Raw genomic sequence first — 21796 nt, 5'->3', positions numbered from 1 at the left:
TATAAACTTCTATGATCGTTTGACAGAAGTTTCGGCGAAAAGTGATACTAGGTGTGAATGCCATTTCTTTAGCTTCGTGGCTTAGCATCGAGTAAGGAATCATCGATATCAATTAATTAGATTCTCTCGTATCATAGAAATCGATCTTTGCGGTGGGAGGTAGCCGATCAATTAACGCATTTTTTCCATTTCATCGTCGTATAGGATTTCGTAATTGTATATATACAGTATATATATATCGAGAGACATTTACCCTCATTGTGTGACATGACCCAGAAAAGACGAGTCGATACCATACATCTAAGCGTGTTTACCCGTCCACAGTCTTCATTAACATCAGGTGACCTATCAAGGGCGTTCGATACATTCTGTTTACCATTCTCGCCCACAGAGAGCCGATGGCCGATGCAATGCCAAACAGGAATTGATTTCTTGTTTACTAGCGTGTCTAACCGACTATCGCTTAATTAATACGAATTACAAGTCTGGACGAATCATATAAAAGTCAATATTTTCATTCAAGTTTTGAAAACAAACAAAAAATATATCGTGTATTGGGTTGTTTACGCCGTTCGTACATCCTTCCCAAGTTTCCTTTGCGGAAGAAAGGTTTTCAAAGAACAACGTACGATCGGGTTAGGTTAAACAGACTGGCGTGCTTGAAAATGTGACTTGTGCAAGTGCAATTCTAGATATTCGTTTGGTAAATGTAATAATTGTTTCAGTTAATATGGTTTAACGACGTTCGGTCCATGTTTGACGCACATACATGTCTTGCGTCTTAATGTCGTTGAGGGAGACAGCTGTTTAGAACAAGTGTTTCTGGCAGCCAAGGCTTCGAGCATATTTCTCTTTAATATATCCGACTGGATCAAACGGATGACAAAGGCGTTTCATGTTGTTTACGATCTGTGTATCGTTCACCACTTTACAGATCTGCCCTGAGTTGACATTTTAGCACCAAAGGTCGGCGTAAACAAAGATGATTGCCAAGTGATGCAAAATAGACCAAGACAGACTTACGTTTGATATTTCTGACCAAGTAAACATAACTCTCGTTCAGAACTAGACGCTTATCCGACAAAATACGTTGTAACGCCACGGGAATATTTACCGATAAAGTTAACAGATGTAAATACACATATATTAATGCTTGAGATTTCAACAGCATCCATTTGATTTGTAATGGAAGATGTGGGTGAAAACTGACCTCTGATATTTAAAAAAAACACAGCATTTTCCGAGGGACTTCCACGATACTACAATTTGAAGGGATTGAGAATACAGTCAATATTGACTATGTACTTCAGACTGTAATCTAAAGAAATTGAATTGAGAGATATTGGCAAACACATCCATACGTTACACAAACTCTGTCGTTCTCTGACAGAAAACATGTGTTTCTTTGCCAAAGATTGCTACAAATGTTTCTAACTGTCATCATGGCAAGCTCGGTGTTATACATGGTTGCTTCTAATGATTTAACTTTCCCCCCAATATGCAGATCCGTCGCTGGATCCGTAACACGTTGGAAGGACGGGGCTTCCGTAGTGTAACAATAAAGCGTACGGCTCTGTTGGGTTCCGTACAAAATATAGACTGGCCACGACGGTCGATTGCGGAGGAAGAACGAGTGTTACGTGATTACGGAAAAGCATTACATAACTGTCCGACATCCTGTTCAGCGAGGAAACTGTCTCCTCGGGATGGTGACATTTGTCTGGCACCGATATAAACGCTCAAAACATATATTACTGATGCCTGCAACTGAAATTATTTTAAGCTTTTCAAGCATACGTTGACACCGCAGAATGTAAATTCTAATAAAACATTTAACGTTTCTGTACCACATGTGAAACCTCTTACTCAAAATACGCTCTTTCCAAATAACATTGTGCTTTTATTGAAATATTTGAAATGATTTGTCCTCAAGCCAATGCTGCCTGAAGGTGACTGGCCTGTATGTGTCCAGTGAAGGGAATCCAAGACTTATTGAGTTTGGGAATGCCCACAGGAAAGTCCTAGCAGACCTTAATGGGTATCTTATTACAATACGAAGACACGAACAGACATCATAGATATGACACAACAGTTGTGAAAAGATTAATGTACAGGGAAAATTGGTGAAGGCGTCTATAGATTACGTCTATGCGGTAGTCTATTATTAGATATTTAACATGTGATCCACTGAATATTCAATTAAAAAGTAATATTGATGTCTGACTTTTCAACACAGACGAACCTAATCAATAAACCCAATTAAGAAGAACATAATTGCTAAAGGCGGACCACAATGACGTAAGCATTGCTTTGTTCTGTGTACACTCGAATACATTTCTCATGGAAAAAATTATATCGTATTAAATGGTTTGTCTGTGAGAACAAAATGTGGATAACATTTAAGATGGCTTCCAGTTAAACTTCTATAGTATGCCCCTCGTTCATTTGCCACTTCGTTTACCGCCAGAATATTTCAATATCTCCTTTTCTCGTTTTCTGAAGAATTTCTTAATACATGTCCCTTATTTTATCGCCAAACCCCTTTATGATGACACATTTTCTCTGGACAAATGGTGGCAGTATAACGAGGTTTTACTGTATGTAGTAATGAATGCCTTAATGGATGTTCATTTTTACCATCTTTTCATCATCGACTGCACTGAATAGAAAATAACGTCCTGATTTGCCAGTTTAAAATCGAGAGGGGAGGACGGGTTGGACGTTAGTGGGGTTGGCCGGGTTTCCAATTTACTACTGCATATATCATGCTTGTTAGGCTTTCAGCGTCATTATAGACATTTCAAATGTAAAGAGTAACATAAGTCGAAAAGGTACCATGTTTGTTTTAATAAAGTGGAACTCTAAACATTACTTGTTTTTAATTTAGGTTTATGGAACACCTTGTACCTTCACTTTCATCGTCTTTTACCAAACGGATAAGCTGTCACAGACTTAAGTGAGATGTGAGGAATACATATTTGAGAGTTGCTGCGTGTATATGGTAAGAATTAAATAATATCCGTTGGCGATAAGACCCATTGCATTAAGTAGAATGATTCAATTTTCGATAACAAAAACAGGTTGCATGGATTAAAAACCCCAGCTACATGATGAGGTTGTATGACACACAAAAGGGAAACAGTGCGTTGTTTCAGGAGCGACATACCGTATATGGTTTGGCGATGTATTGACAGGCAAGAAAAGCGCGCGATGGATATAGAGAACGACAGGGTAAAAACAAAGAGTATACCAGACCTCAAAGCACTGGAGGAGAATCCAAAGACCTCACTAAGAGACCGCTCCTCTGACGTCATAACAGCAGTACCATGGCGACTGGTACACAGGGGGACGATTCTGCTCAGACAAAACCCAAATAAAATACAGTCTTAAGCGAAATGACGATAGCATATTTCTTCCGTAATTCTATTTACCAAGAATTTCTGAAGAACAATTTGTTCACACATCTTATACTGCAGTATTATGTCAATGGTTTCAGCTCGAAACCGCAGGTTCAGAAGAGATGATTTGATACGGTAGATGTGATACGGTAGATGTAGATGTGATACGGTAAATGTGACCTTTGGCGAGTTGGCTTATGTTCCCAGCATTTGAGATATCTAAAAACACTCTACATACTCGTAAAATCCGGATGGCGATACATTTGATGCAATCACGAACATGAATACTAAATTTTGAAATATATTGGACAACTGATTCATTTTTAAACATTTACTAAAGACTCATTTATTGCGCGGACGTACATATTCATTCTGATTCGTTAGAAAAACACAAGTGTGTGGTCTTGCATATGTCCAAGAACAAAAGAAGTTTAGTATTTCAAAAACGATGACGTCTTTCCAAACTAATTGTGTTTTGCCGAGCCATCGATATTTCTCGATCGATCTAAACCATCCACATTATCACTATCTTAATGTATCCCTTACCTTGACAACGCCCATGTTATACCATGTTTGTTATTTCTTTTGAAAGGATGGGCATTTTGTATCCAATCAAGTAAACAAATCAACTACATCGTGTATACTGTGCCTTCTTTTGATTCATTCTGTTCGAAAAGTCTTTTACAAGTTTGGCAATGGTTTGTTTTCTTGTCCTTTGTCTTATTCGAAGGTTTGTAAATTTACTACTCCAACGATATCTGACACATATGTTTCGTTGCTGGAAGAGTCTTTGACAGGTTGGTAACTACGGGGTTTCTCTTGTTTTTTGTTCGTGTTGCATTTGATAAAATAAAGTTTGTTTATTTTCCTTTGACTCGTTGTTTTAAGAGTATTGTAACAGGTTGGATACCCCCCCACCCCCACCCTATTCTCTGGTTCTTTCTCGTTGTTTGTGGAGTCATGTAACCAGACGAATTATTACAATGCTATCGTGTATTTTGTCTCTTTGGTCGAGGAATTTGTTATAATTTTAACATTAACACTCAAACTCATTTCGTCGTTTTCCTCGTTGATGACCACAGTTATCTCTTTACTGTTCATACTACACCCACTTCACATATTATTTAGTTTGAAATTATCCAGTTCTCCTCTAGACGTCCAAATCTTGTTAGTTAAGGGGTTTACGCACCTGTCACCCGTAGTTAAAATAATTTGGATTTTCAACTTTTTGGCCCCTAACGTCACCTATTGTTCCAAGAATGACGTAGCAGCTGTATGCTGCAGTGTAATAAATTTTTGGCATACTGTATAATAAATGTACAGTCACCTGTATGTGTGTTAGGTTTATTTTTCAAAACTTTTTATTTTTATTCTTTCAGGAACCCTGTGCTATCTTCCTAATTGCTTCTGACTTTGAGGCTATTTTGTGATTTGGTTATCCTAATTTTACTTACCTTTTATCTCGACGGGGATTATTACTTTGACATCAGTAATCAGTAATCGACATGTACTTATTCCATCTTCATATCTGTCAAATCATCATAACAAATTAAAGGCGTTCACATGTGATGATGCTATCTATTTGAAATGTTCAACTTTACTTTCACTTGTAAAACAGGTTTTCCCACTCTTCAGTATTCATAACCATTCAGGTAAGTAAGAGATTGATAGCACCTTCCCCATCTTGAGGGAATATAGGAGAATCTCAGTCATTTAGGGAAGATTCTCAGTTGGCCAATTTGAAGCATCTTAAACGCATTCTTGCTTTAGCGTCTTTCTCGAAAAATATAGTATACATTTATAATGACTTGTTAAAGCCTCGATTTAGAACGTAACTCTTACAATTTTCAATAGATTTTGCTGTCCACGTCACCAAGTCAATATTCTATCAATCCTTCATCGTCATGTCGGATCTTAGACAGCAGTAGACTTTCTATTTTTGTCGCAAACATTATAGTTTCAGGTGGTATGTCACCAAAGAAGTCTGCTGTGGTTTTTTTTAGGATTGGCTGTCACTAAACTACCACTATCGCACTACAGCGTGCCTTAAAATAGAACTGCTGCTTTTTTGCTTGTTCAGTTATCGTTCCAAGTTACATTTCACCAATTGTCTTTGAATATCGGTGCTGGTCAGTTTAATACACACAATGGACATCATGGCACCCGTAATGGACGTCACCGATGGAACGCTGATGGGTTCTTCGCTAAGTCCTTTGAGGATTGGCTTTTGCGTGGCTTATGATTGACATAATTACATTAAATGCTCTGACTACCCTAATAATAGAATATTGTTTAATTTTAGACGCTGACTGCAGCAGATTCTGATCGCTATCAACCACCCACTTAAGTGGGGGCGGACTTGCGTTGTACAATCAGGGCTGGTTAGGTTGGCCACGTGCTGCTAATATCAATCCATATATGGAATTTCGACTTAAGGCAGTTATTCAATACAAAAGGATTGCTTGCATTCAAATACATTTGTTCAATGATATATTTAGTTATACATTTTTGCTGAAACTTTTATCATATATGGAAAAAATGGATATCATAATTTCAGATTGGTATAAGGCTGTGCTTATCCGAATATTAGGACAGCTATATTGTCAGTCTATTTGTAAACGCCGGAAGTGTTCGTCCATTGTCGTCTGTTACTGTAATAAGGATAAGAATGTTCCAGGTATCGTTAACATATGGTAACTGGAGGGAAAGTTTATAACATTGTTATATTTATGGCAATTAAAATCTAAATATGCATGTGCTGGAACTCATATGATTACAATTCAACTAATAACACTAATATACAATCACAGTTGCAGAATTCAATAACAAGTTAAATTGATATCCCAACTAGTTGTCAAACCTTTGGTTAAATTTATGAACATCTGAAAGTTTCTTTAGTCGTTACCTATTAAAGGGCAATTGCATGTGACACATCGCTCTGTAGCTGATGAGGCTGGACTCTGTCGCTCGTGGACGACTATCCTTCCCTAGGAGGTCCATTTTTTATGAACCTTGATAATGCCCTCGTCAATATAAACGTCTCGGATTATACGCACTTTGTGTTACTGTCTAGGATAGTCGAACATGATTAATTAATATGTCAATAACCAATCCAAAACAGACGCTTCTCAGATTTTACGTCAGTGTAGATCGTAATTTCCCCTCAAACTTAACAGAAGCTCCACCAGTTTGATCAATATGTAAAAAAAAGCAAATCATTATTAACAGAAAATATCCAAATTGTATCCTCAAGCCAACTGTCACCTACGTCATTGATACAATATATAAAGAGATATCTTACTTCCACTTTCTATCGACTTCATCAAGGGAAATCACTTGTAACGGAAACGGATAACTACAAGTAACGAAAAGGCTTCCTGGCTGTCATAACGGCTGTTGGGATGAACAGAGGTTGGACGCTGAATATGTCGCCATAACGATCGAGTGTCTATCTGTTCGGAGGATTTATCAATCGAATCGGTAAGGCTAGCGTGTTAAAGACGTCACAGATCCAACGATAGCCGACTAAGACAGAGTCAAATACGTAATATAACCGGCTGTGACCGTCGAGGACAAACATACGTCATTCATGGAAACGGATATGGAACTCTCTTTATTGTTTTCTATTTAAATAAGGAATATATAGCATCCACTATGACGCAGCATGTTATATTCACAATCTGCTGCACAACGGATCTATAAATAGACACAATTAACATTGAGTGAAGGATTAGCTTTGCTTTGTTCGGATATCGTTTGGTGATTGTTTAATTGTTAAAGTATCCATTTAAAAGATTTTTATTGCATCTTGAACGTCAAAAGAAGACGTCAGTTATTCTATGCGTATTATACTTACACAAGGAAAAATGTAGACGTATTCTCTAAGCATTTCAATTAAAAGAAAAAAGAAAGACATCAATTTTGTTTTCTTGTGCATGATGTTAAATGATAAGGTATTACACATTTTAGACGTTTTCTTTTATCGTTTACATTTCAACACAGTGAATTGGAACATGTAAGAAAATCTATCTTAATTGAAATCTGCGCAATACAACCTACATAGTGTGAGCCTATAAAGAAAGGCCAAGGTCGATTACATTCCCCGCCATGCAACATCATATACCATTGGCTCACCATAAACATTTCGACAAGGTCAAGGTGCTTCAACGTCGAATTACATAATACTCCTTTCCAACATTGCTAACAATGTGCCAACGTACTGTTTATCACTGTGAGTAGAATCCACTTACATTCTGATGAAGGGCAAGGTCGTCTTGTTTACGTTCCCGTCGTTGTTCCATATGTCTAAATGCTCGGATCTTGCTGTAGTGATGTCACAATCGGAGGGACTACATTAACGTGTGTATGGTTGCATAGCTACCGAGGACTCCCGAGGGGCTGTATCGTTACTGAGTAAAATGAGATACTAAATCATACGCGAGGTTCAGTATCCTTTCTAAAAAAAACACAGTTATTACGAACTCGGTTATCACGAATAGAGCGTTTTTGTAGCTTTTGATGATCTCAAAGATTTCGAAACAAAACAGTATTGTGGAAATGTAGCCCACATTTGAATGCGATATGCATTATACAAGACCAGTTTACAGTGTCTTTTTACGGGACATCGTAACCCTACCACATGTGATGCAGGAAACCGTATGGAATTCAAAATATATCTTCCGCATTTGTTTTTGGAGGGGGAGGGGGGCATGATATCGTCACATTTCGGTGTTTTATTGTATCCTGTTGTTTTCCTTTTCTTTTCGGTTCCTAATTTTCCCCTTGCATACCTACGCTGTATTTCAAAGCATTGTAATGTTTTACGTTTTACCTTATCATTGTACTCAGCACATTTTCTATAGAGTGATTATTTTTACAAACAACAGGCAAAACTGGAAGTATGCACAAACAAAAACGTAGAATCTAATGTTTTTAGTAATCAGCGAGTTTTGGAATGGACTGAGACGTCATTGATATACATAGTAAGGATAAGAAGGTCCTTTTTCATTATAGTCTAGCCATTAAACACGACACTCTCCGCTATAAACGTATCACGTGGTAGACATACCACATGTCAAGTCGTGAACGCGTTTGACGCAAAGACGAAATACGAGCAAACAAAAAACAAGCATACAAAAAGGTCTTATAATGCATACCACATGTCACACACGAAATTCTTTTTGACGTAGTATACGATATATGAGGTGAGAAAACAGAAGTCATTCTTGGTTCACGTGATCGCAAATGTCCCGGTGTACCTTGATATATGAATGTATATATTTTTTTCAATTGATTTATTGTTAATTTCCATATTTATAATTACGTACCGATTTTGATGGCACCAACTGAAGGCATTATTTTATGTAATCTTTTCGAAATTGAATTTTAATTGTACAAACGAAGAGAAAAAACAAGACAAAGCTTTTGACCTCGGGGGATTATGTCATGTAGAATATCAATACATATTCATTTCACTGCTTAATCTATTGTCACACCGTGATATTTTACCTGTATTTCATGTAGCAATGTCATGTGTCCAATAACTGTGCTATTTTATATGTAAATATGCATTCCAGACTTACATAATTATGAAATCGAGATAAATCTGTTGAATTATGCATTTTGATGAAAATTCGATAACGGTGTTTCCATAATAATCTATATCATGCATGCTAAGCGTTCCAATACATAATGTTGACCGACTCCGTGGTTCAATGTCGAGGGTTGTGGGATTTATTGTGGCAATATTTGCATCGGTATGTTTGGAAGAACATTCCATAGACACCAGGAAACTGATTATAAAACATGTATTCTTACGGCAACACCACGTCGTTAGCTGGCGACACCACCAACCTATCAAGGTCACCCCAATCACGTGGTGTCTCGTGTTCCTAAACAGGGTCAAACCTTCAGAAGGGTAGCAAATTACAGCAGTCATTATTATCACTTTTGCATGATATTGAAACTTCACTGTCTCCAATGTCAAACTGAATACGGTATATGTAATGTATGATTATGATTTTGTGTGTAAATATTTCCTTCATATCTTTGTATTTTCAGTGATTATTTCACGTAACAAATTGGGTGGCTCTCCTTGTGGAGTCTACAAACAAACGTTTTGAATATGGACTTTATTTTATTTTTTCTCGTAATGGGAGAAATGAATCCGGACAGTAGGTAGTTTTTTTTCCAATTATTTTAATTAACGACTAATCGGCAATAAGATGTCTGCAATACCATACAAAATAGCTTCTGGAAAGCGTTTGAATGATCATGCTTTTTGAATATTGTTTCTGATAGCAATTTACTCCAAATGCTCCCATTCGGCCTAATTCTTTAATTCATTGTTAAATATGCACAACTGATATCTAGTGGTTTTTTTAAGTCTATATCATCAGATGGTTTGCAATCCGGAGACAATATCCTGGATGAAAAAGGCTAATGAAAAACAACATTATCTGGTTATCCGAGTGTCCAAAACATATACAGATCTCTGACCTCACCTCAGCCATCTCCAATCATGATATCTGTATTGCTGAAGGTTTGTGTGCTTTACTTGATATGTAGAACAATGTCCTTCGCGATACGAAACTGTGTTTTAAATTAACTCAGTGTACACTTTGGGGCACTCGTCGTATGTCGTAAAGAGGTCGTTCGCCTAATTCATGAGCGCATGCGTGTCATTAAAAATGATCCATTGGCTCTAAGACCATGCTCCACACGAACTGGTTAGCTTTAAGCAGTGGAACCGTGGAATATCAGAACACCAATTCCAAATTACTGCTTCAAATTTCTCTTGTGAAAAATAATACTGTGTTGTTTTATGAGTACTTTTGCAATGCATTATAGTTCCTTAGGATTGGAGGTGACATTGCAACCTCCATGAAAACACATCTTGTACTAACAACTAAGCTTCTTCATTAAGGAATGTGTGTCGGCAAAAGAATCTCAGCCCAATTCCATTCAATAAAACTCTTGATATCAATCACAGAATGTATTCGCGTGTGAACACAGTCGTGGATTCGGTACTCTATGTAAGAGACTTTGGATAGCGACTGGCATTTAATAGCAAATGACACAGAAACGTAACTTCAATATCAGGAACCTTTACTAATGCTCTGTGCAACAGCATGTTGGTCGCTACTAAACCTTGTAGCCGAACAATGTTTAGAATTGATAAAATGTTTGCATGTACCTGTACAAACGCAGAGAAGCAAAAACAAAGCTTACACTGTTTCGTTCTGTCAATTCCAGTAGTCACTGTTCTTTACATGCACTATATGAAAGCATGTACCAAAAACAACAAAATGGGCTAAAATATCACAATCTCGATTTCACTCGATAGTGTCAATACTGTAAAGAGTGTCCTTGACTCCAGATCATCGAACCTTCTGCATCTGTTTAACGTCAGGACTGATCCACAGGGACATCTCCGTAATACATATATCATCGTAATTTTACCCATATGTGACCTCTGTTGATTTATTTTCCTATACTACGGTAACCACTTACGTAATCATATGCTTTCTAGTATTTAGAAGGGAAAAACAATCGACCTTGACCCTGTTCGGAATGTATGCCGCTGTAGTGTGTATGTTATACCCTATATCACGTGCTAATAACGTTCAACAGGCTACGGGTGAACGATGTCGGTTGTGCTGACAGCCGAGTATCTAGGACAAAGGTCGCCATGGCATTACATATATGTAGCGTCAGCATTATACAATGCTATAATGAATGTTAATGATGAAAAGAAAAGGATGCATAGCTCAAACCCTCTTGCACCCTTATTGTTGTAAATGCACAATATGTCAAATCTTCCATGTGACGTACGAGCTTTAAGACAAATGACATATTTTAGTTTTTTCTATTTTTAGGATAAACTTTCTTACTTTACAACATTCCACAAAATACTTTATCACACACATCTATTGAAAGAGATTGAACATAATAGTATTTGCATTGAACTATACTTGTTTTTGTGTTTTTGCTAAGGTTTCAGCTTAAAACAGAAATCAAAAATAAAGGGTACAGTAAACGATCTTTGTTTATCGATTAATGACATTCCAGGTTACTTGTTACATTACGAACGATAGAAAATGATACTGGATATCACATGCGACGCTGATTTCTCCTTTGATCCTGACAGTTGAAAAATTGTGGAAACGAAAGTGACATTTTACGCATGGTCTACAGTTTTTTGCTAAATATTGTTCAAAATATATTTATCGTTACTGTACGTTTGTTAAATAAATATACACATATATCGCAGATTCATATCAGGCTTTCAATTTCACGACTGAAAGATTAAACATTTAAATATCATATGCGAATATCATCGCTTTTTAGCCTTTAATTAAGTAGTGCGTGCTAGTGAACCAGTTCACAGCCCCATACCACATGTTACGAGAAACAAACATGCGCAGTTACCTGTGCGACCTCAGAACACAAACGGAAGTGCTGAATGCATGACCTCCCATTCATGAAATTTGTCCCCGATATGAAATGATGGACGTCGATTTCACGTACAGCTGACGTATGTCACTCCGTTGGCGGAATTAAACCTGACCTAATGACCTTGAGTCTGTCTGTCACGAGCCTTCTCTCGCTGCCTTGTGAGTTTATAAGTAAGACCATGGTGTTCACCTGAATCTGGTACACTTACCTGGTAATGGCTGACTCGGAGTACTAATTTATAACAACATATGTCTGTAGGGAATGTCACCTGACATCTTTCTTATATCAAGAACCTAAAAATAAGATATTTTTTGCTTCTTATATTGTCTTCTCATTCCTTTGAATTCATCGTTGAATGCGTGTTTTTAGTTAAGGCTACGGAGAAGAATTTTAAGCGAAAGTTATATTGACGGAAATTTTAGCTGGTGGTCGAAATTGTTTTGTCAACTTAGGTGTACCTGTTTGGATCATGACAATGAGAAAGCTCAATTACGCCCAAAATGGACAATATGGTTTTGACTCATTTCCAAGTTCATATTATGTACAAAGGGATACTTCCATATGTGATACGCATCACTATTGGAAGTGAATGTATTTACTTTCATCACAACCAAAATATAAATAAGAACCAACAAACGACGATAGGGTCTGTGATTGCAAGATCGGACTCTGTTGACATATACCGTCCGTTCGGCTTGTGCACATCTATAACACACCTTCTCAGTATTCTTAATTCTTTTAACAAGGAACAAAATTACTGGAATACTTTTAAGAGTTTCGATTATCTCATAGATATTCCGAAGTAAACAGAGAAATTAAACGGGGAAGGGATTTGGATCATTTAAACTTTATAACCTTCTAAAATACAAAGTCACTTTTCTGACGTGAGTGATAATTTGACACTCGGCCGATAGACACGATTTGGAACCTGCGTGGGCTGTATATTAGAGTATCAAGTGATTATGATTACATCAAATGTCAGAGAAATTACAGCTCAACGTATTGTGTATAGGAGATCGTTTGAAATTAGACTTTCCCAGTCTATATTTGACAGGATTTACATAAATATGAGTCACTACCAAGGGAATCAGCATTCATATATAAAAATTAACATAATATTATATATATTAATACCTCAAGTGATGTATTCATATCTGTTTAATTACATTTACAAAAACACAGTTTAATTATTTTGATATTTTCGACTGCTCCCCTTACGTAGCATGTTTTTATGAATGGCAGAGTGAAGGAATTTGACAGATTTACTGCATACTGAGTCACAGGCGAAATCTCTAACTTCTAGCACACATAACGATAGGTGCAGGCTAATTGAGGTAATATAGAGAACATTTACCTCATCATGATATTTAAATTAGAAATATATATATATATATTTATGACAATAAAATAATAAATAAATAAAGCAATAAATAAATATAGACTGAATGGAACCAATAAAGAAAACAAAAAACCCAATTGGCGTAAAGGTTAACAGATAAGTGTTTGTAGGATTGCTTTCATCTCTGCTCAGAACAAAACAAATTGCGGTGCACTGCATATCATCGTCCTCATTTTGAGTAATGTTGATCAGGACAGACTTATTTTATTTTGTTTTGATATCTCCTCAGTTCCTGTCATTGTCTCTCATTTTGTTTTTTGTAAACGCTTTGGAACATGCTATTGTATCTCGTTTTGTTGTCTCAATGGTTCCTATTTTTTCTCTCTCTCGTCTGGTGTCTCCCTAGTTCATGATGTTCGTTTTAACAGAAGGAAGATATATGCCAGTGTAATCGCTGCCAGTTAACCAGGATAATAATAATAAAAACAATTTATGAATATTTTAAAATATAATTTCTCTATTTTATTTATCTTTGTAAAAATTACTGAAATGCTTTTCAAGCCTTTTTTTTCTCATGTAAGTTAGCACGTTCTCACGTGATGTACCGGAAGGGGACATATATATTTTTAGTAAGTTTTGCTTGTAAACCAGATTTTTGCGGAAATGTTAGAATGTTTTAATCTTTCATGTATCTGTTTATGTTTTCAAATTGACGCTAGCAATCAACAACCGGATGTTAGTGAATCATCTGTCTATATTAAGATAAATGTTATATCATATCCTTCTTCTCCAATAAGTCCATCAACGTCAAATACCTCACGCTATCTTCACATGCTGAAGTGAATATTATCAGCGTTTTTCTTCAATATTTCAAATAAAAATTACATAGTCATATACATTCTGTTTGACCGGAAGTGTGTAGTATGCGAAGAACATTGGCCTCTATTGGTGTATAGATGTATATAAAAATCGTTTGTTGACAAACAACGGAAGTTGATCGCCAATACTAAGCGCCTAAAACGGAGGTAGTAAAACTATATTTAGATAAGCGTGTGACGAACATCCTGTTATCTTGTCACTGGATACATCCGTCAATGTGAGCAACGGCGGTGAACATTACACGATATCCGAAGTGTGAAGATGAAAAAAATATGTATCTTTTAATTGATAATAGAAAATAAATAAATGAATAAAAAACAATGGTAAATGTTGTCTTAGTATTGACGCTATGGCGTTTGCTGTCTTAGCATTGTCTCTGTGGTAAAATTTTGTCCTAGTACTGACTCCGTAGTATATTTTGTCTGAGTATTGACTCCATAGAAAATTTTGCATTAATATTGACGCAGTGGTAAATGCTGTCTTAGCATTGACGTTTTGGTATATTCAATTTTAGAATTTACTTTTTGGTAAACATTTTATCCTTGAGTGTTGACATTATGGTATTTCTGTCCTTGTTTATTGACGCTGTGATATATGTGATAGTTATATGTTGATGCTATGGTATATTAATATGTGTTGACGCTTTGGTAGCTTTTCTTTGTCTGTGGATTTGCAGACGGTGATGTTTTTACCCTTTTTGTTTTGCTGTGCATGAATGCTGTGGAAAATGTATTCTTGTTTTACTAAAATCAAACAATATGAACTATAAGTTACAAAAATAAAGGTGCATATTCTTACATATCATCAATCAAAACTTTGTTTTGATTCTTTTTAAATCAGCGTCAATCGTCTGACGTCCATCATCAAGGATATCTGCCTAAGTTTGAATCAGTTTAAGTATCGCGTAAGAATATGTGGTCAGAGGATAAAAGCCTCTAACAAAAGTAGTCCACTGCCCCTACCGTGACCTTACTGAGGACAAAGCCTGCTGTATAATCTCGATGACTTGATACGACCCGGATCTAATTATTCTCTAATAAACATGTCGTCTGCTTCGTCATATCATATTCTCTCACTCTTTGTTCAATGATAGTGCAAAGTGAACCGATTCGATAACGCTTATTACACCTAACGCTTGATTCTGCATCTCTTTTGAATTCCATATTTAACCTTTCAATAAGTCATATTTCTTATATATTTTCACTGTATGATATATGAAATTAACGAGCGTCTCATGTGGAGAAATGAATAAACTGATGCTGTTAATTCAACGAACAACATCACTAACTTGATTGCAGTGTAAATTGGAAATTTACGTCCGTTGTGCTTCATATGCCCGTCAATATGTATACCTGTCAATTAATTATCCAGCATCTCTGGTCAACGACGTGCTTACACAACGTCAGACGAACAGCAATTAACAGGTATAGGAAACAAACAACCGTTCTATATACATGTTAACATAGGCCGACAAATAATGACAACACGGATAGGACTGCATCCCTAGGCATTAACAATGTCTTTGATATGACAGTACAATAATGTATTTCTGTGAGGTCATGACTTTCTGTGTATTCTCGCATGGATCTGCGGAGCGAGATTACGCAATATCAAAAAAGTATTCCCTTCTTCCTATATACATTTCAGATAATGTCTGACTTAGCTTTATTTCTTGTCCATGCTGGTCATCAGAAGATGAATTATATTATCGGAATACTAGGAATAGTGAAAGAAAACATATTTAAAATGTTAAGAACAGCAGACAAATTTGGCTTGTTATAGCTTCGTATGGACATAAGTATCCATTTGCACAATGGGTGTGATATTATTGTTCCTTAAAATGTCTAAATTCTGGCTGTGAAACGTTTGATGTGCAAAACAAAAGAGAAGATATCCTGCATAAGGATTAAGTCTTAAAGATTTTTTTATACCAGCATTGGGAGTACATGTACCATTACATAATCTAAGAATTTCTTGAAGATCCTCATATATTAAGTTGTACAAGTTTACTGGCACAATCCCCTCAATTTAAACCAAAATGAGTTAGTCTTGGTCAACGTTGCTAAGGTTACAATAGAAAATGTATTTACTAATAAATTAATATTGAATTAATCATGCAGCTGTTCACAGCATACGTAATATTCACACCGCAAGTTTTCCATAAAACCTGTTTATGAGTATATACTATCCCGTTTGAAAGACAGCATGTTTTGTTGAACCAGAAGGCCAGACTATTGACCTAGGCGAGGTCGAGGCCAACGATCACGGCTTGGGTTCAACAAAGTATATGCCGCCAAACATACCTTTCTAAAAATAAGTTACACAGATAACTTTCGCCTTTGTAGAAGTCAACAGGTACGGTGGGTGTGCTGCTTTCTTAAATCGCAAATCTCAATCGGGACGCCAATCGGAAGTTGCGGCAACGCATTGTTGTCATCTCTACCTGTCAGATACACAGCACACAGTCTGCCAAACATCAAGGCGATTTTGCCCTCTTCGGTCCTGCATTCTATTGCTGGTCATCAAATCCTCATTTTGCATAAAAAAAGTCTTTATGTTAACATAAGATGGTAAGTATGTGGTAAGAATACTATCGTATTGTATGTTTTGATAACATCAGTTTAAAAACTTCGGAAAGGCATGTCAATTTGATCAGTGAAGGTGAAAACACTATTAAAAAAATAGGATGAAAAGCATATAAAAGTGAAAATATTAACAATAGATAATTAGCAAATACAATGAATTTGTTTACCACGGAGATAACACCTAGTTATGCCCCAGAGAGAAAGCACTCTACATCAATAACATGGGCCAAAGGAGAATAAACCATTAGCCTGTGATACCATAATTTGTGTAAATTGTCAGCTAACAGAGAAAAACTGTATTGCTGTTTTTACTGCCCTCCGGACACCAATTAACCTAGTTCGGACAAGAGCCCGTCAAAACAATGACCAGTCATTGTCTCGTAACTTACAGCTCTGTTTTGACGGAGGGCTCAATAAAATACACATACGACCCCATCGGCATCATCGAAGAAAGCATTGCACGTGTATGACAACCAATCGAATCTCTCTATTCATCAATCAGGAAATGACCTGGCAAATTCCACGAGATCATTATATTAACGACATTATAAAAACCTCTGTCCGACCCAGTTCCGGTCATGTCTAAGCGGTAAGCATTGTTAGATTTATGATAAATATATTGCTTGTCAAATGCCTCTTGGGTATAAAAGATATTAAATAATTGATCATATTTTAATAATGTGACTCTTCTTAGTTTAAATCGGAATAACAGAAATATAACTTCGAGTTTAAAAGAAAAATTAGAAGAAAAACTGCTATTGTTCTCCGGCAATTATTTGAAAAATAAAGTATCCAAATATAATCTTACAGAAGATTCATAAAATAACATTAGAGCAAACACTGACAATAATCTGAAAGAATAGTTTCAAACAGTTATCTGACAGAAGACTCCAACAATTATCTCCAAAATATTTTCGTAAAAATCTGACAGTTGTTTGATAGTCACCATCAGTAATCCGGCAAACGCATGCAGCAATACCTGACGAATGTGTCCGGCAATAGTTTGAGAGATCTATTGGCCTTGCAACAATCTGATAGTAGACCTCAACAAAAAACAGACTGATGATTCTAACCATTATCTGACGGTAGATTTCAGCAATAATCTGACTAATGATTCAAACCTTAATATGACTGATGATTCCAACCATTATCTGACAATAGACTGCATCAATAATCTGTCTGATGATTCCAACAATAATCTGACAATAGACTGCATCAATAATCTGTCTCATGATTCCAACCATTATCTGACCGTAGACTTCAGCAATAATCTGACTGATGATTCCAACCCTAATCTGACCTTGGTTAGTTAAAATAGTGGTATCGTAGATCAAACGGAAACATTAAAAACGTTAATAACTTATGTGCAATGGTCCTTTTTTATGAATCTTGTTAAGATATATTATTTGATATGACAGAAGACTCCAGCAATAATCTGACTGATGATTCCAACCATAATCTTACAGAAGACTCCAGCAATAATCTGACTGATGATTCCAACCATTATCTGACCGTAGACTCCAGCAATAATCTTTCGATGATTCCAACCATAATCTGACAATAGACTGCATCAATAATCTGTCTCATGATTCCAACCATTATCTGACCGTAGACTTCAGCAATAATCTGACTGATGATTCCAACCCTAATCTGACCGTAGACTCCAGCAACAATCTGACTGATGATTCCAACCTTAATCTTACAGTAGACTCAAGCGATAACAAGACTGATGATTCCAACCATCATCTGACAGTAGACTTCAGCAATAATCTGTCTGATGATTCCAACCATAATCTTACAGTAGACTCCAGCAATAATCTGACTGATGATTCCAACCTTAATCTTACAGTAGACTTAAGCGATAACAAGACTGATGATTCCAACCATCATCTGACAGTAGACTTCAGCAATAATCTGACTGATGATTCCAACCATAATCTTACAGTAGACTCAAGCAATAATCTGACTGATGATTCCGACCATAATCTTACAGTAGACTTCAGTAATAACATGACTGATGATTCCAACCATCATCTGACAGTAGACTTCAGCAATAATCTGATTGATGATTCCAACCATAATCTGACAGTAGACTCCAGCAATAATCTAACTGATGATTCCAACCTTAATCTTACAGTAGACTCAAGCGATAACAAGACTGATGATTCCAACCATCATCTGACAGTAGACTTCAGCAATAATCTGTCTGATGATTCCAACCATAATCTTATAGTAGACTCCAGCAATAATCTGACTGATGATTCCAACCTTAATCTTACAGTAGACTCAAGCGATAACAAGACTGATGATTCCAACCATCATCTGACAGTAGACTTCAGCAATAATCTGACTGATGATTCCAACCTTAATCTGACAGTAGACTCCAGCAATAATCTGACTGATGATTCCAACCATAATCTTACAGAAGACTCCAGCAATAATCTGACTGATGATTCCAACCATAATCTGACCGTAGACTCCAGCAATAATCTTTCGATGATTCAAACCTTTATCTTACAGTAGACTCCAGCAATAATCTTTAGATGATTCCAAACATTTTATTACAGTAGACTCCAGCAGTAATCTGTCTGATGATTCCAACCTTAATCTGAAGAGTGCATTCGAAGTCTGACAGTTGTCTGACAAAAAATAATCTGACAAGGCGCTATTGTGTTGATGCATTAAATGTCAACAAATACCAACGAGGTTTACGTGAGAGTGATGGGGGCAGCTTTATTGTGTATATCAGCCCCTGATAATAGATATTATACATACACACATTCCACACCAGTGAAGTCATGCTCGGCACTCTGGAATGGAAGATTTCAACGTTAAAGTACACCGTATATACTTTTTTGGCAATTAAAGGAGTACGTACAATACAATGACCTTTTGTTTGGTGTAAAGGTTTTTTGCTTATATATTTATTTACAATTGTTTGCTGTCACGTTAAAATGTACGTAAAATTGAGAATTTATTACGAAGGGAAGCTATTAACATTTACGAAGCCACAATGGAATTTGATAAAAAAAAGCCCTAACAATTGAACAAAGAAAATGATTATTATCACAAAACTCTCTCGATGCCACTTTTTAAACGGCCTCTTTAAGCATCAAGCTGCTCGATATTATGGAATTGGTTTTGCTTTATTGATTTGGATTATATATTCATATCTAAATTGCACATCTCTTCATCATATTTTAACTAGATAAACATGTATCGGTCAGGTTTCCTCTAGCGTTATGATTATGACGTCTCACTCGTAATGACGTCACGATCACCACGACAGATTCATTGTCTCATTACTTACAACTGGCCTTGGTTAGTTAAAATAGTGGTATCGTAGATCAAACGGAAACATTAAAAACGTTAATAACTTATTTGCAATGGTCCTTTTTTATGAATCTTGTTAAGATATATTATTTGATATGACTTTTGGTGTATGCTGGCTATTTCTCGTACAACTCATTTCTTCAATATCAGTGGATTCTCTTCAGAACTTAGATATGACACTCTTACAGATATGAACATTTGTGGACGAACGGTCGTGATTGACACCAATCATGACACTTTAGTTATAATCCTTATCCTAGTACTTTACCTATCTAAGGTAACAGAGAACGTATTATTATTTTATAAGGCAATCGTTACTTTTGTCACCAGTGACGATCATATGATATATTCTTATATTTAAATAATAATAATAATATAATAATGATATACAACATTTATATGCGCCCTATATGATTTAACTCTAAAGCGCTTTACAACATATGGATAATAGTATTAGGTATAATTATGAAGGTACTGGGGAGCTGTTCGATTCAGTGCCATTTATGTGAAAAAACAACACCAATATTTTGCACAGCGACCTGAATCGTACAGGTATCTAGTGCAATTATCGAGTACGAGTAACCAGCCGTGCTGCAGTGTTATCGACCCTCTGCAGTCGACTAGTTAGTTTGTAAGATATACCATAGAGCAGGGCGTTACCATAATCCAACCGAGAAGTAACAAGTGAATGCATTAAAGTCTTGCATTCATCTGTAGTTTTAAGCTGCCTGATACGGCCAATGTTCCTGATACGGCCAATGTTCCTGATCTGGAAGTAACAAAATTTGGCTATAGCGTTCACTTGTTTCTCAATATTCAGGGAACTATCAAAGTATACCCCTAGGTTTTGAACAGCTGGGGCAGTCTCAATAGTTCTGACACCGACCTTGAGCTGGGAAGCAATTGTTTGCTGACACTTTTGGAAAAAGACGATTAGTTCAGTCTTTTCCTGATAACTTCATCATATACACTTATACGTCTCAAAAGCGTGTGCAATTCTATTTGAATTGATGGACATTTTTGTTGATAGAACTGTTAAGTTGAATGTCGAATTCAACAAAAGGTTTTGCACCGTAGTAAATGTGCAGTTGATTCAGTATACAAAGCCCTATGATTTACATATATATGACTTTTAATTAACGATATCATGTGTACGTCTGTTTTTGAAAATGACCGAAATGTTTTGTTTTCCTTAAATTCCTATTGAATTAAAATGAATGAAAGCCAGGCATTCAAAAGAGAAATACGTCATCGAACGTTGTAATGAATCAACTCTACTTATATATTTTAATTCTTTATTTTCTATTGAATAGAATCGTCATTGAGTTAGGTTTTCTTCATGTTGAACGCTAGGTGTAAAAGACGTAGATCCCGTCTCCAAGATCTAGATCTAAGCGACGATAGTAAACCCACGCATTCAATGGGTCAAACATATTTGTGTGCAGACCTTAGTACGCATTCCTTTTCTTTTGAATTTATCGAAAATTTAAATGTCCCTGGCTTTATAGGTAGTTTTATTAGGTATTGGACCATTAAACATGATAAATTACCGATAAAAGCAATGATTGAGCATTTGATTAAGAAAAAATACAATTGGTGTTTTCTTTTTATTTGTTATCCAAAGCACGCTTCACCAGACCTCTATTTTGTGTGGTTTCACCTAATTTAAATATTAATCAAGAAAACCGTATTAAGATGTCTAATTAGGCCGTCAATGACGTCAGCAACGCTGGTTTAATCAATTACTAGAACTGCTAACTGGTTTTGGAGCCTGGGAAAGTGGCTCGTTTCACAATGAGCCAATC

The 21796-nt window shown here is 36.2% G+C and overlaps 1 protein-coding gene across 1 annotated transcript; it reads left to right on the top strand.

The window, feature by feature from the left end:
* The first annotated feature begins 3210 nt into the window (after positions 1-3210).
* On the top strand, positions 3211-19181 carry LOC110443842 (dentin sialophosphoprotein-like). The gene is made up of 3 exons (XM_021488266.1): positions 3211-3336; positions 5017-5050; positions 18271-19181. The coding sequence occupies exons 1-3, from the start codon at positions 3211-3213 to the stop codon at positions 19179-19181; spliced, it is 1071 nt and encodes a 356-aa protein (XP_021343941.1).
* Positions 19182-21796: the final 2615 nt, after the last annotated feature.

This window comes from Mizuhopecten yessoensis, unplaced genomic scaffold (assembly GCF_002113885.1).
Source record: "Mizuhopecten yessoensis strain PY_sf001 unplaced genomic scaffold, ASM211388v2 scaffold716361, whole genome shotgun sequence".
Classification (NCBI taxonomy): Eukaryota; Metazoa; Mollusca; class Bivalvia; order Pectinida; family Pectinidae; genus Mizuhopecten; species Mizuhopecten yessoensis.
This window is presented reverse-complemented; position numbering and strand designations above follow the sequence as displayed.

What these genes read in the sequence shown, in the direction of transcription:
- LOC110443842 (XM_021488266.1), top strand. Translation starts at nt 3,211, where the DNA reads ATGGATATAGAGAACGACAGGGTAAAAACAAAGAGTATACCAGACCTC. An exon ending in CAGCAGTACCATGGCGACTG is followed by an intron (nt 3,337 to 5,016) that starts GTACACAGGGGG and finishes CTTGTAAAACAG; the next exon opens with GTTTTCCCACTCTTCAGTAT. An exon ending in CAGTATTCATAACCATTCAG is followed by an intron (nt 5,051 to 18,270) that starts GTAAGTAAGAGA and finishes ATCTGACCGTAG; the next exon opens with ACTTCAGCAATAATCTGACT.